The 15,759-nt window shown below is 42.4% G+C and overlaps 1 protein-coding gene across 1 annotated transcript in view; it reads right to left on the bottom strand.

Moving 5' to 3' along the window:
• Window positions 1-15,759, bottom strand: part of fbxo9 (F-box protein 9) — a 109,561-nt gene that overhangs the window by 80,102 nt on the left and 13,700 nt on the right. Inside the window, 1 exon segment of the mRNA XM_078541917.1 lies at window positions 4,033-4,110. Coding sequence (XP_078398043.1) covers window positions 4,033-4,110 — 78 coding nt within the window.

Raw genomic sequence — 15,759 nt, 5'->3', positions numbered from 1 at the left:
ATAGTGGTACTTTGACTTTATTGGAGATTTGTTATGTAATGCATTGGGCAGTGTGTTAAGCAGAGATGAAGTATTTATTTTGAACTATTTAATGAGGACGGAAAGGAGATGACAGACAAGCGTACATGGAAAGCGGTCTTAGCTCTTAGATTGCCAATGCCATCCAGTTACAAAGCAATACTGTCTCATCTTGAAGAAAATTGGTTGAAATAGGGTGCACTGCACAGGGATTAAGTAAGCAAACAATGTAAAACAATTAAAACATTTAAATAATTCTGAAATATAGGATTTCTATATGTAAAAATATGCTATTGACTGATTTCAAGACATCTTAACAAAACTTGAAGTTACATGAAGTTCCTCATAGCAGAAATAACAGGAAGAGGTGGACATCAATTAGGGAAATGTGGAGTTTGGGGCAATGTGTCTGAAGGCATGGGGGAAGAACAGAGTCTTCCAAAATTTGGGCTTTAATTAACTTTAATTTTTATATGAACTGCAAACCAAATTTGCAGTTATAGTGGGGAAGATAAGCTCTTGGATGCCAAAAAAACTAACAGCCATGGACAACTAAAGAGGAAAGAAACAACATAAAACTAAAAGTAAAAGCATACAAAAAGTAGCACAGCTTCTGGCAAATGGGAAACAAATAATAAAAAAAAACAGCAAAGGATGATAAAACAGGTAGTGAGACACATAAAAAGCAAATGATTTCAGAACCAACACAAAAATTATAATTACATTTGGGAAAAAAGTGTGGTCAGGAGCAACGTGGGCCCCTTAAAAACTGGTATCATCAATGAAAATAAGGAATGGTAATTAGAACCATAGAAAAGTTACAGCACAGAAGGAGGCCATTTGGCCCATCTTGTCCATGCCAGCCCGAGGACACCCTGGTGCCCTTTTTAATCCCACCTTCCTGCACCCGGCCCATAACCCTGCAGTTTACAGCACTTAAGATGCAGATCCAGGTACTTTTTAAAAGAGTTTAGAGTTTCTGCCTCTACCACCAACTTGGGCAGCGAATTCCAGACGCCCACTACCCTCTGCGTAAAAAAGTTCTTCCTCATGTCCCCCCTACACCTTCTGCCACCTATCTTCAATCTATGTCCCCTGGTTCTAATATTGCCCACCAAAGGAAACAATTTTATCCTGTCCACTCTATCTATTCCCCTCAATTTTGTACACCTCAATCAAGTCACCTCTCAGCCTTCTTTGTTCTAAGGAAAATAACCCCAACCTATCCAATCTCTCCTCGTAGCTACACTTTTCTAACCCTGGCAACATTCTTGTAAACCTCCTCTGCACTCTCTCCAGAGCTATTATGTCCTTTCTGTAATGTGGTGACCAGAACTGCACACAATACTCCAGTTGTGGCCTCACCAGTGTTTTATACAATTCCAACATTATATCCTTACTTTTATATTCTATACCTCTGCCAATGAAGGAGAGCAGTCCATATGCCTTCTTTACAACCTTGTCTACTTGAACTGCTGCCTTCAGGGACCTGTGTACTTGTACGCCAAGATCTCTCACTTCATCTACCCCGCTTTGTATGTTCCCATTTATTGTGTAATCCCTGTAACCGTTTGACCTCCCTAAATGTATGACCTCACGCTTTTCTATGTTAAAATCCATCTGCCACTTTACCGCCCACTCCACCAACCCATCTATATCGTTTTGGAGATTATGGCTATCCTCTACACTATCCACTACTTGGCCAATCTTTGTGTCACCTGCAAATTACTTGGCATTAGTTTTTTTATGCAAGAGGTTAACATGCTAGACATCTCAAGGAAATTGCTTTGAATTAATTGCTTGGTAAAACAGATCTTGAGGATTGCTGAAAAATAGAGGCTGTTTGTCATGTGCTCATCAGGACAGATGAAAGAATGCCAAATTTGAAAGGGAGCAACAATTAATATGGCTTGAAAAAAGGATGCTGATTGATTGGCAAGTCGGCTCTGATTGGTTGAGGCGTTACCACGGAGAATGCACCAGGAGTATGAGATATTGGGCTTGTTCAGCAAGTGCTGCCCAATCATGGAGTCACATTTAATGTTAGATAATATGCTCTCAATTTTGCAACTACAGGCTAGTTCACTACAGTCAGTACTCTGCCTATTATGAACAACCAAAGGAACATGCTGTTTGAAGCAATCTGCCAATTTTTTGGGGATGTACGGCCCACGTACCTGGCGTCGCACCGGCACTGAAATTTATATACAGTACTCATTTGTGTGGTGGGCAGAACATCTTTCTGGCAACAGCCTGTTAGTGAAAAATAACACTATTCAACAAGCTGCAGTTGCTGAACAATCTGCAGTGTGCTAAGAATTACATGAACAACCATTTAAGATTATCAGTTGGCTCGCAATGTAGCTCACTTACGTTTGCTGGAAGCTACATATAGTCACATGCAGGGACTTGAATTTTTGAATTAAACTAAAGCATGGGGGACAATAGCTTCCTGGTGCATGCTCCATGGCAGTGGCTCGACCAATCATGTTGAGATTCATGCAACCAGACAGACAGATATAACAACTGAAATGTAAACTTTTGTGTAAATGTAAAACACTACTCAAGGTCACAGAACGATTTGCACAAATTGATGATTTTTTGAACATTACCTTAACATCAGTATTAGCCTATGGGCAGAACTTTCCCCCCGTAAGGTGGGGGGGGGAAGTTTAGGAGCAGGCTCATGGAGGCGCCCATCCGATCGGTGCCCCCAATTTACGTGGGCGGGCCAATTAAGGTCTGCGCAGCGTGGCGTCCGCAAGGAAGCGCTATGCGCTCCCTGTGTGAGCGGCGGGGGGGGGGGGGGGGGGGGGGGAGAGGGATTCCCTGAGCTGGGAGTGCGCTCTTTCGCACGTGTGTGCAAAAGAGTGCACTCATCTCTCTGAGGCTGAGTGTTGCCTCAGGGAGATCAGCTCCTGTGTGAAAATTTTTTTAAAACAGAACAGATAAATTCCCCTCACATGACACTGTCACACGAGTTGTGACATGTCCATCACTTTCATTGACACTTTTATTAAAAATTTTAAAACCTACATGAAACCTCATCATGCCCATGGATGAAGTTTCATGCTTTTTCTTAAGCCCGCCAGAGCTCCTGGCCTGCCCGCCAACCTTAAGGTTGGACGGGCAGGTCCATTAATCACTTTAACTACTTTGTCAATGGCCTCAATTGGCCAGTGTCAGGTCAGCGGGCGCATAGCTGATTCTGCTGAGCCCCCGCTGACCTGAAAATTGAAATGAGGCAGGGTGACGTTGGGAGTTCCGCCCGACGTCGTCCCGCGTCAGCAAATGGGCCCCACCCTTGCTCACCGGCCAGGAAATCTTTCAAAGAGGCGAATACTGGTGTTATAGCCAATCAAAAAATTGCACCTACAGTAATTTATTACGGTACATGGTGAATCAGTTGTGGTTCAATGTTAATGCTTCTGTTTCCAACTCCTTATTCTTGAGCACAACAACTAGGTTGACACTTCAATACAGTATGAATGAGCGCTGCACTGTTAGAAGTGCCAGCTGAGATGTGAAACTGAGGCCAGGTGCTCACTTGGACATAATAAACCTCGTGGCACTATCCTCAAAAAGAGCTGGGAGGTTTTCCTTAATGCCCTGGTCAATATGTATCCCTCAACCAACATCACGAAAACAAATATATGGACATTGTCAAATTGCTGTGTCAGACTTTGCTGTTTGCAAATTGGCTGCTGTGTTTCCTACAATACGGCAAAGACTACACATCAAAGGCACTTCAACGGCGGTGAAGCACTTAGGAGCATCCTGAAGTTGTGAAAAGCACTATAGAAATGCATGTCTTTCTTTCTTTGTATTACATACAGATTTATTTATAATATCACTGCATAAACTGTTAATAATCAAAGTCCAACAAAATTATGGATTGTTATAGATTGTTAAATAGAATTCCTTGGTAAATGCATGTGTGCTCTACAGCTCTAGTAGACTGCAGCAATAGGAACACTGGTTTTAATGATTTTAAAAACAAAGTAAGATTACTACCTGAAGGTTTGCTTCTTCAGGTCGTTCGCTTTCTTCAGCATCAATGACACCAGTATAGTTATCTTTTTCACTGTCTACCTGTTAATATAAGAACAAATTGTTCTTATTAGTTACATGTAGCAAGCCCAGAGGTATCAAAATTCTGAAGGTTTCAGCAGCAGATAACCTGAAGTAGAAACTGAAATGGGTGATGTTATGGAAGTGGAAGTAAGCAATCTTGGGTGATGGAGAGAAAATAGGGTCAAAAGCACAGCTTAAGGCCAAACAGGACTCCGAGATTGCGAACAGTACGGTTCAGGATCAGACAGTTGCCAGGAAATGGGGTGGAATTGGCGGCTGGCCAACTCAGCTTTAGTGCTTGATTGAAAAGCTTGCAAACACTCACTGTCCAAACAAAGGAGTGAAGAATTACTTCTTTGTTGAGATCCTGCAGGACAGAAAATGTCCATAAAACCATAACATAAAAGCAAAAAACTGCGGATGCTGGAAATCCAAAACAAAAACACCTGGAAAAACTCAGCAGGTCTGGCAGCATATGCGGAGAGCAGCACAGTTAACATTTCGAGTCCAAATGACCCTTCAACAGAACTAAGTAAAAATAGGTGATATATAAGCTAGTTTAAGTTGGGGGGGGGGGGGGGGGGGACAAGTAGAGCTGGATAGAGGGCCAGTGATAGGTGGAGATAACCAAAAGATGTCACAGACAAAAGGTCAAAGAGGTGTTGAAGGTGGTGATATTATCTGAGGAATGTGCTAATTAAGGGTAGAAAGCAGGACAAGCAAGGTACAGATAGCCCTAGTGGGGGTGGGGTGGGGTGAAGGAATCAAAAAAGGCTAAAAGGTAGAGATAAAACAATGGATGGAAATACATTTAAAAATAATGGAAGTAGGTGGGAAAAGAAAAATCTATATAAATTATTGGAAAAAAAAGGTGGGGGGGGGAGAATCGGAAAGGGGGCGGGGATGGAGGAGAGAGTTCATGATCTAAAATTGTTGAACTCAGTATTCAGTCCGGAAGGCTGTAAAGTGCCTAGTCGGAAGATGAGGTGCTGTTCCTCCAGTTTGCGTTGAGCTTGTTCCAGTGAAGCTCAATGCAAACTGGAGGAACAGCACGTCATCTTCCGACTAGGCACTTTACAGCCTTCCGGACTGAATATTGAGTTCAACAATTTTAGATCATGAACTCTCTCCTCCATCCCCACCCCCTTTCCGATTCCCCCCCCCTTTTTTTTCCAATAATTTATATAGATTTTTCTTTTCCCACCTACTTCCATTATTTTTAAGTGTATTTCCATCCATTGTTTTATCTCTACCTTTTAGCCTTTTTTGATTCCATCACCCCACCCCACCCCCACTAGGGCTATCTGTACCTTGCTTGTCCTGCTTTCTACCCTTAATTAGCACATTCCTCAGAAAATATCACCACCTTCAACACCTCTTTGTCCTTTTGTCTGTGACATCTTTTGGTTATCTCCACCTATCACTGGCCCTCTATGCAGCTCTACTTGTCCCACCCCCCTTAAACTAGCTTATATTTCACCTCTCTTCTATTTTTACTTAGTTCTGTTGAAGGGTCATTCGGACTCGAAATGTTAACTGTGCTCCTCTCCGCAGATGCTGCCAGACCTGCTGAGTTTTTCCAGGTATTTTTGTTTTTGTTTTCCATGAAACCATAACCTACTATTCTTCAGTAAAGGACAACGAGTCAGATTTAAAAAATTGTAAGGGAGGAATCAGTTACAATACAGAATTAAATTCCAAAATTAACGAAATGTAAATTGGGTGCTTCAGAAGCTGTTGGCATACTCAAGTTCACAGTTCAAGTATCACCAAAGTTGAAAACAATAAAAAAAAGTGAAGTAAATCAGAGTTGCAATTATGTGCTGTTGATCATTATTGGTTCTACAAGCCTGCAGGAAGTAAAAGGTTCTACAGCTTTCAGGCTCAGGGGAAAAGAAACTGAAACAGTGTTAGGGGAGTGGAATTAGAGAGTGTTACTCGAGCAGGTACCTCCTTGAAGTATGATTTAGGATCAAATGTTTACCTTGATTCTGTGGTTTCTAAACCAAACAGATACATTTTAACTCAGTGTGTATTTAGTTAGGAAATATGGGCAGCTGATATATTTCTTAGTTCATGTACATGTGCTACATATGCTAATACTAAACTGTATAGCAGTAATGGTTTTTAATCCCATAGCTGATACTCATCTAATAACTAAAAATGTCAATCAGCAAAATAGTGTTCCTGGACATAGGTCACTGCATTATCTAATGGTTCCCAACCAATAGATGAAGATGGAATAATTATATGATAAACAGTCACTTGGTAGTACAGAACGTGAATATTGCTGAAAAAAGAAACATGCTGCCAAAGCTTCTTGTCTTGCACTCATCAGGACAAATGCAGGAACACCAAATTTCAAACGATTGCAACTATTTATACTACAGGAGACAAGGGTGCTGATTGGTTGGCAAGTCAACTCAGTTTGTCCGAAGCATGGCTATGGAGAAAGCAACAGGAAACTATAGTCTCCCCAGGCACCCGGGTAATTCAAAAATCACCTTCTTCTCCCTCCCAGAACCATGATAGGGTCCCCCTTGTCACCCCACCAGCCTCCGCATTCAAAGGATCATCCTCCGTCATTTCCGTCAACTCCAGCATGATGCCACCACCAAACACATCTTCTCTTCAACCCCGTCAGCATTCTGTAGAGGCCGTTCCTTCTGGGACACCCTGGTCCACTCCTCCATCACCCCTTACATCTCAACCCCCTCCCACGGCACCTTCCCATGCAACCACAGAAGGTGCAACACCTGCCCCTTTACTTCTCCCCTCCTTGTCGTCCAAGGGCCCAAACACTCCTTTCAAGTGAAGCAGCACTTCACTTGCACTTCCCTCAATTTGGTCTACTGCATTCACTGCTCCCAATGCTGTTTTCTCTACATTGGAGAGACTGGGTGACCGCTTTGTGGAACACCTTTGCTCTGTCCGCAAGCATGACCCAGACCTTCCTGTCGCTTGCCATTTCAACACACCGCCCTGCTCTCATGCCCACATGTCCGTCCTTGTCCTGCTGCAATGTTCCAGTGAAGCTCAACGCAAACTGGAGGAATAGCACCTCATCTTTCGATTAAGCACTTTACGGTTTTCCGGACTTAACATTGAGTTCAACAACTTCAGAACATGGACTCTCTCCACCATCCTCACCCGTTTTTGATCTCCTTTTTTCAATACTTGTTTTTTAATTTTTATATATTTTTTCCCACCTATTTCTATTAATTATTTAAAAAATTTATTTCCATTCATTGTTTTATCCCCACCTTTTAGCCTACCTTTCCCACACTGTCCCCTCCCCCCACTCCGCTAGGGCCATCTGTTACTTGCTCACCCTGCTTTCTACTCTTGATGTCACCATTAGCACCTCCTTTAGTCTGTATTACCACGATCAACACCCCTTCGACCTTTTGTTTATAACATCTTTTGCAATCTCTCCTTTGCCTCCACCTATCACTGGCCTTCTATCCATCTTCACAGTATATATTTCACCACATTTCTACTTCTCTTTAGTTCTGAAGAGTCATACAGACTCGAAACGTTAACTCTGTCTTTCTCTCCACAGATGCTGTCAGGCCTGCTGAGTTTTTCCAGCAATTTTTGTTTTTGTTTCAGATTTCCAGCATCCACAGTATTTTGCTTTTATTTTAATTAAAAAATGTGTGACTTGAATGTATTATTTTTTTTTGCACAGGATAGGCTCCTGCATATGAATGTATGTCACTTCTAGCAAGTGTAAATGAGCCACGTTATGAGCTCGACTGATTATCTTAAATTGGTTATTAGTGTAGCTGCCCAATTGCGGCATCACATCTAACAGTAGAAGTTTTGTTTTGGGTTTTGCAAGCGCAGGTTTGTTGGGTATGGTCTGTACTCTGCCCTGTAACTAACTGAAGGAACATGTTGTTTGATTTGATCAGCCAGTCGCAGGAATCTACATATCTAGCATTACACCAGTAATGAAATTCATATATGATCTTGCTCAATTGTGGGATAGGCAGAACGTCTTTTTGGACTAACGGCAGCATCCTTTTAATGGAAAATATCATTGGCATTTGCTGTGTATCATACAAACTTGCCAGTGGGCCTAAGACCACCACTGAAAAGTGCCCAGTCTGCCTCAAATTAACCTAAAATGGCAAAGCAGTTCAAACATTTGAACAACAGGTTAAGCAAACCATCTCTCACTACTGTGATACGCTGCTGTGCATCAGGATAGCCATTGTCTTGCAAGATATCTTTGGTGTGTGGTATTTTTGCTTGCAAGGTGAGCAAATGGCTCAGGCTCTATTTTCCAACATTGCTGATAAGACCAATCTTTCAGCGTACGGATGCAGAAATAGCATGTGTCAAAGCTATCCTGCAGGATCAAGTTCCATATGTATGTTGATGATGCCCAGTTTGATCTCTTTGCCTGCTTCATCAATCGAAAGATTGAAAGTGCCCATTCCAATGGTCAGTTCGGCATTAAGACCTGGATAAGCCAAAGCTTTCTCTAACTATTCTGGGACTTGCTAGCAGCTATTTGGCTGTCTCCATCCCTCAGACCCTGGTGTGCTACCTTAGGCTAAGCAAGAACACAGAGCCTAGCTGGACCTATTGGCCTAAGCTCTCATTTTCCCTCACCAAGGCTGGTTTCTTCCAGCTCCACAACTGCTGACTACCTTTACCATTCTTTGTCCCTTGATCTCTCAGCTCCACCATTTCTGCTTATTCAGCCCCAATGTTCCAGCACTTGAACTTCTTTCCCATTTTCCTCTACCTAGCTACCACACTCTTATGCTTTCAAACTCCTTCTCTTCAATAGTGGTATTGGTTGCCTCAAACTAACCATCTCCACTTGTTTCTTCCTGCTTGATGTCCTCATTAATGGCAGCCACTCATATCTTCCTACATACTGTTACTGTTGTTAATTTCTTGACACAATTTTCTTGTCAGTGAGTTTATCAGCCACTCTCAAATGGGATTATATTTTTACAACATACATCAATTGCTATAACAAAAAATTGACAAAATCACTACATGTTTTCTTAACCTCTTAAGATATCACAATAGCTTAAGTAACTTATGGATGGGCAACAATGAACCTGGATTAACATATAGCATTTGTACACTTCCACTTGCAAAAACTGATAACTTTTGAAAAGTTGACTGATAACTTTAAAAATTAAACAATGAGAACAAACTACTTTTTTTAAAACAAATAAGTTGCCCATACACTTGACGAATTAGCCAACACCATCAGATGCCTTAAAAAATGCATTTAAATCTGCTGCACCAACATCAGATAACGTGCTTCATATTGTCCAACATCACAGGTTTGATTCGCAAAATCCGCCAAAGAACCAGATCTAAATGGTGTTTATAAGAAAAGCTCTGATATAGTATATAGATAAAAATAAATTTGTCACACTTTAAAAAATCATTAAGCAAAGAAAATTATGTGTAACCTGTGATTAATATTAATAGTCATAATATATTTCAGCCTGGTTTCTGAAATGCCGGCCAACATTTGAAACAACCTTCGACTTGCAAACCACTATCTCCAAAAATCAAGTAAACAATGATTGATATCATTTACTCAGCAGCAAAGGCATACAGCTTAATAACAGCGAAAAATAAGGTGTATAACTTCATCGTAATGGAAAAATAATAATGATGCATGGTACTAATACTAGCTCCTTAAAAGCAGCATATTAGGCTACTTATTGCAAGTGATATCACAGCAAATTTACTCATGTTTTTTCTTAACATCCATATATCTTAATAAAAAAAAACTTACATTTCATACACTTCCGGTCGTATTTCCTGCTGTCATTTGTTTTTGGTCAAATTTTAATGTCAACTTTTTTCATTCCAAATTCTTCCATCAATTGATTCATCACAATGTAATACCAGTTTGAGCAACTAATTGGCCCCTTATGATTGCCCCACTCACAACCTGCTCAAATGGTGCAATAGTTTTGAATTTCTTCACGTGGTTTTTCCTTTGTAATTGAAATTTCTATTGTCCAAAGAAAATAATTTAAAAAAATGCTTTTTACAATCATATGGTTAAATTTGCTCATTGTGCTAAAAAGTCAGAAAATTCATAGGAGTTGCTAAATAAAAAAAAGACCAAAATCCACCCAGTTTGTCTTGTCCCATCTTGGTAGTCACATGATTAAACAATAATGGTGTTGTGGAAAGCAAGAAATGGCAAGGAAAACCCCAAAGAGGAGGTTTGGAAAGCACCTGTTCAAGGTCATCTGTTTCACCTGAGCAAGGAACATAGGAACACAGGGCTTAGGAACAGGAGTAGGCCTTGCAGCCCTTTGAGCCTGCTCTGGCATTCAATGAGATCATGGCTGGTCTGGTTGTGGCCTCAATTCCACTTTGCCATCTGCCCCCCATAATCCTTGACTCCCTTGGCTATCAACTGTCTAACTCTGGCTTGAATAAATTCAATGACCCAGCCTCCACTACTTTCTAGGGAAGAGAATTCCACATACTAACAAGCCCCTCATTTCCGTCTTAAACCTCCTATTCATAAACTGTGTCCCCCTAGCTCTAGTCTCTCTCCACAAGTGGAAACATCCTCCTGGTATCTAATATGTCAAGTCCTGTCAGGATCTTACGTGTTTCAATAAGATCACTGCTCATTTTTCTGAACTCCAGTGGGTATAGGCCCAACCTGTTCAATCTTTCTTCATAAGATAAGCACCTCATCCCAGGAATGAGTTGAGTGGTCCTTCTCTGCACTGCTTCTAATGCAATTGCACTGCTTCTAATGCAATTATGGGCAGAATCTTTGGCTCGGCAAACAGGGGTGGGACCCGCTCGCCGACGAGTAAAATGACACGCGGTGATGTCGGGCATGTGTCCTGACGTCACTGCGCGTCATTGCAATTTTCCGTTCATCGGGCGCGCAGCGGAGTCGGCTGCGTGCTCGCCAAACTGCCAAAGGCCTATTAAGGCCATTAAAAAACTAATTAACAAAAACAAAAATTGCTGGAAAAACTCAGCAGGTCTCACAGCATCTGTGGAGAGGAAGACAGGGTTAACGTTTCAAGTCCGTATGACTCTACATCATAACTAAAGAGGACTAGAAATGTGGTGGAATATAAGCTGTTTAAGGGGGGTGGGACAGGTGGAGTTGGATAGAGGGCCAGTGATAGGTGGAGGCAAAGGAGAGATTGCCAAAGATGTCATAGACAAAAGGACAAAGGGGTGTTGATGTTAGTGATAAAGGATGTGCTAATGGTGACATTAAGGGTTTCTACCCTTAATTGCAGGAGGAGCAAGTGACAGATGGCCCTAGAGGGGCTGGGGTGAGGGGAAGGGATCGAAATAGGCTAAAAGGTGGAGCTAAAACAATGAATGGAAATAAATTTTTAAAATAATAATAGAAATAGATGGGAAAAGAAAAAAAAATATATAATTATTAGAAAAAAGGGGATCAAAAAAGGGGGTGAGGATGGAGGAGAGAGTTCATGATCTGAAGTTGTTGAACTCAATGTTGAGTCCAGAAGGCTGTAAAGTGCCTAGTCGGAAGATAAGGTGCTGTTCCTTCAGTTTGCATTGAGCTTCACTGGAACAATGAAGCAGGCCAAGGACGGACATGTGGGCATGAGCGCAGGGTGGTGTGTTGAAATGGCAAGCGACAGAAAGGTTTGGGTGATGTTTGCGGACAGACCGAAGGTGTTCCGCAAAGCGGTCAACCAGTCTCTCCAATGTAGAGGAAACCGCATTGGGAGCAACGATTGCAGTAGACTAAATTGAGGGAAGTGCAAGTGAAATGCTGCTTCACTTGAAAGGAGTGTTTGGGCCCTTGGACAGTGAGGAGAGGAGAAGTAAAGGGGCAGGTGTTGCACCTTCTGTGTTGCATGGGAAGGTGCCGTGGGAGGAGGTTGAGGTGTAGGGGGTGATGGAGGAGTGGACCAGGGTGGTCCGGAGGGAACGGTCCCTACGGAATGCCAACGGGGGTTGAAGGGAAGATGTGTTTGGTGGTGGCATCATGCTGGAGTTGGTGGAAATGGCGGAGGATGATCCTTTGAATGCGGAGGCTGGTGGGGTGATAAGTGAGGACAAGGGGAACCCTATCATGGTTCTGGGAGGGAAAGGAAGATGTGAGGGCGGATGCGCAGGAGATGGGCCGGACACGGTTGAGGGCCCTGTCAACCACCGTGGGTGGAATACCTCGGTTAAGGAAGACATGTCAAAAGAACTGTTTTGGAAAATGGCATCATCGGAACAGATGTGATGGAGGAGAAGGAACTGAGAGAATGGGATGGAGTCTTTACAGGAAGCAGGGTGAGGAGTTGTAGTCGAGGTAGCTGTGGGAGTCGGTGGGCTTGTAGTGAATATTGGTGGATAGTCTATCACCAGAAATTGAGACAGAGAGGTTAGGGGAGGGAAGGGAAGTATCAGTGATGGGCCATGTGAAAATGATGGAGGGGTAGAAATTGGAAGCAAAGTTAATAAATTTTTCCAGGTCCAGACGAGAGCATGAAGCCGCACCGAAGCAGTCAGCGATGTACCGGAAAAAGAGTTGTGGGAGGGGGCCTGAGTAGGACTGGAACAAGGAATGTTCCACATACCCTATAAAGAGACAGGCATAACTGGGGCCCATGCGGGTACCCATGGCTGCACCTTTTATTTGGAGGAAGTGAGACGAGTTTAAGGAGAAATTGTTCAATGAGAGAACAAGTTCAGCAAAACGGTGGAGAGTGGTGGTGGATGGGGATTGTTCGGGCATCTGTTCAAGGAAGAAGCAGAGAGTCCTCAGGCCATCCCGGTGGGGGATGGAGGTGTAGAGGGATTGGATGTCAATGGTGAAGAGGAGGCGGTTGGGGCCAGGGAACTGGAAATTGTTGATATGATGTAGGGCATTAGAGGAATTACGGATGTAGATGGGAAGAGAGAATGGAGTCAAGATAGGAAGAAATGAGTTCCATGGGGCAGGAACAGGCTGACACGATTGGTCTGCCGGGACAGTCCTGTTTTGCTTTTATAAAAACTAATTAACCCACTTAACATAGCTGCCCGTCCAACCTTAAGGTTGGCGGGCAGGCGAAGAGCCCAGGCGGCCTTCGCATTTTTCATGAAACCTTATCCACGGGCAGATGAGGTTTCATGAATGATTTATAAGTGAAATAAAGATTTTCATTAAAATTCATAGGCATGTCCCAGCTCATGTGACACTTTCACATGAGGGGACACGCCCTAAATTTTTTTAAATTAAAATTTTGGAAACTCAAACTCATCTCTCTGAGGCAACTCTGTGGCTCAGGGAGATTTCTGCACTCTTTTGTGTGCATGCCCCGACTCAGCCTATTTCCCCTGCCCGCACAGGGAGTGCTCAGCGCTTCCTGGTGCGCGTCATGCTGGGCGGGCCTTAATAGGCCCGCCCACGTAAAATGGCAGCACGCAGCTGATTGCGGGTGGCGATCAGCTGTGTGCCCGCCCGTGCCTCCTCTCACCCAACACCCCCCCCACCACTTGCTGGGGAGAAAATTCTCCCTTCTTTCTATTTTCAAATAAGGATACCAAAACTGTATAGAGTTTTTCAGATGTGGTCTCACCAGGCCATGTGCAGCTGCAGTAAAACTTCCCTTTTATATTCCAATCCCTTTGCATTAAATGCCAACATTCAATTCGCCTTCCTAGTCACTTGTTGTACCTGCATACTAACTTTTTGTGATTGATGTACCAGGACACCCAGATCCCTCTGTATCACTGAGTTCTGCAATCTTTTCCTCCTTTTAAACACTACACTGCTTTTCTATTCAGCCCACAAAGTGGCGAAGTTCACATTTTCCTACATTTTACTCCACCTGCCAAATTTTTGCCCACTAACTTAACCTGTCTATATCCCTTTGCAAACTCTTTACCTCTTCTTGCCAGCTTACTTTCCTAACTATCTTGGTGTCATCAGCAAATTTAGCTACCGTACATTCAGTTGCTTCATCCAAATCATTGATGTAGATTGTAAATAGTTGAGGCCCCAGCACTGATCTCTGTGACACTCTACTTGTTATAGCTTGCCAACCTGAAAATGACTCATTTATCCCTACCCTCTGCTTCCTATTAGCTAACAAATCCTTTATTCATTCTAATATGTTACCCCCTACACAATGTAATCTTCATGGGATGGCGTCGCTAACTGGGCCAGCATTTATTGCCCATCCTGAATTGCCCTTGTTCAGAGGCATTTAAGAGTCAACCACATTGCTGTGGGTCTGGAAACCAGCAGATTTCCTTCCCTAAAGGACATTAGTGAACCAAATGGGTTTTTACAACAATCGACTATGGTTTCATGGTCATCATTAGACTTTTAATTCCAGATTTTTATTGAATTCAAATTCCACCATCTGGGGTTCGAATCCAGGTCCCTAGAGCATTACCCTGGGTCTCTGAATTACTAATCCAGTGACAATTCCACTATGCCATCACCTCCCGATGAATGTGGCATCTTGTCAAATGTCTTCTGGAAATCCAAGCACACCAAATCTACAGGTTTCCCTTTATCCACCTTGCTTGTTACTTCCTCAAAAAAACTCTGATATATTAGTCAAACACAATTGCCCTTTCACAAATCCATGTTGCCTGATCAAAGTATGACTTTCTAAGTATCCTGCTACTACGTCCTTAATAATAGATTCTAGCAATTTCCCAAAGCAGATGTTAGGCTAACTAGTCTGTAGTTTCCTGCTTTCTGTCTCCCTCCTTTCTTGAATTAAGATGTTACATTAGCTATTTTCCAATCCACCTGGACCCTTCCAGAATCTAAGGAAGATTGTAACCAATGCATCTACTATCTCTGCTGCTACTTCTTTTAACACTCAAGGATGCAGGCCATCTGGTCCTGGCCTTAAGGTCTCGAAGTTTTCCCAGCACCTCTTCCCTAATGATGGTGACTGTTTTAAGCTTCTCCCTTCATTTTGCCTCTTGATTTTCAAGTATCTTTGGGAAGTTTTCTAAGTCTTCTATGGTGAAGACATGCACAAAATATCTGTTTAACACCTCTGACATTTCCTTGTTTTGCATCATCAATTCCCCAGACTCTCTCTCTAAAGGACCAACTTTAGCTTTAGTTACTCTTTTCTTAACTCTTACTATCTACATTTTATATTACTAGCTAGCTTTCTCTCATACTCTTCTTTCTCCCTCTTTTTTTCTAAGTCATTCTTTGCTGGTTCTTAAAATTTGACCAATCTTCTGACCTACCATTAATCTTTGCAGATTTGTACAGTGTTTCCTTCAGTTTGATACTATTCTTAACATCTTATTCAGCTATGGATGATGCATCCTTCTCAGAGAGCCTTTCTTTCTCACTGGGATGAACCCTTGCTGAGAGTTATTAAATATCTCCTCAGAAACCTGCCACTGCATCTCTACTTTCCTACCTATTAACCTAGTTTCCAATTTGCTTTAGTTTTATAATTACCTTTATTCAGATTTAAAACACTAGTCTTAGGCTTACACTACTTCCCTTCAAATGGGACATGAAATTCTATCATGTTATGATCGCTGTCGCCTAGAGACTCTTTTACTACGAGGTTATTGATTAATCCTGTCACATTGCTCATTACCAGGTCCACAATAGCCTGCTCCTGTAAACTACTTCCACAAATGACCTCTTACCTTAACTATTTCTTATCTCTACCCAAACTGATTTTACATCTTGGT

Source organism: Cetorhinus maximus, chromosome 5 (assembly GCF_964194155.1).
Source record: "Cetorhinus maximus chromosome 5, sCetMax3.hap1.1, whole genome shotgun sequence".
NCBI lineage: Eukaryota > Metazoa > Chordata > Chondrichthyes > Lamniformes > Cetorhinidae > Cetorhinus > Cetorhinus maximus.
The sequence above is the reverse complement of the archived record's forward strand: the minus strand, read 5'-3'. Positions and strand labels throughout refer to the sequence as shown.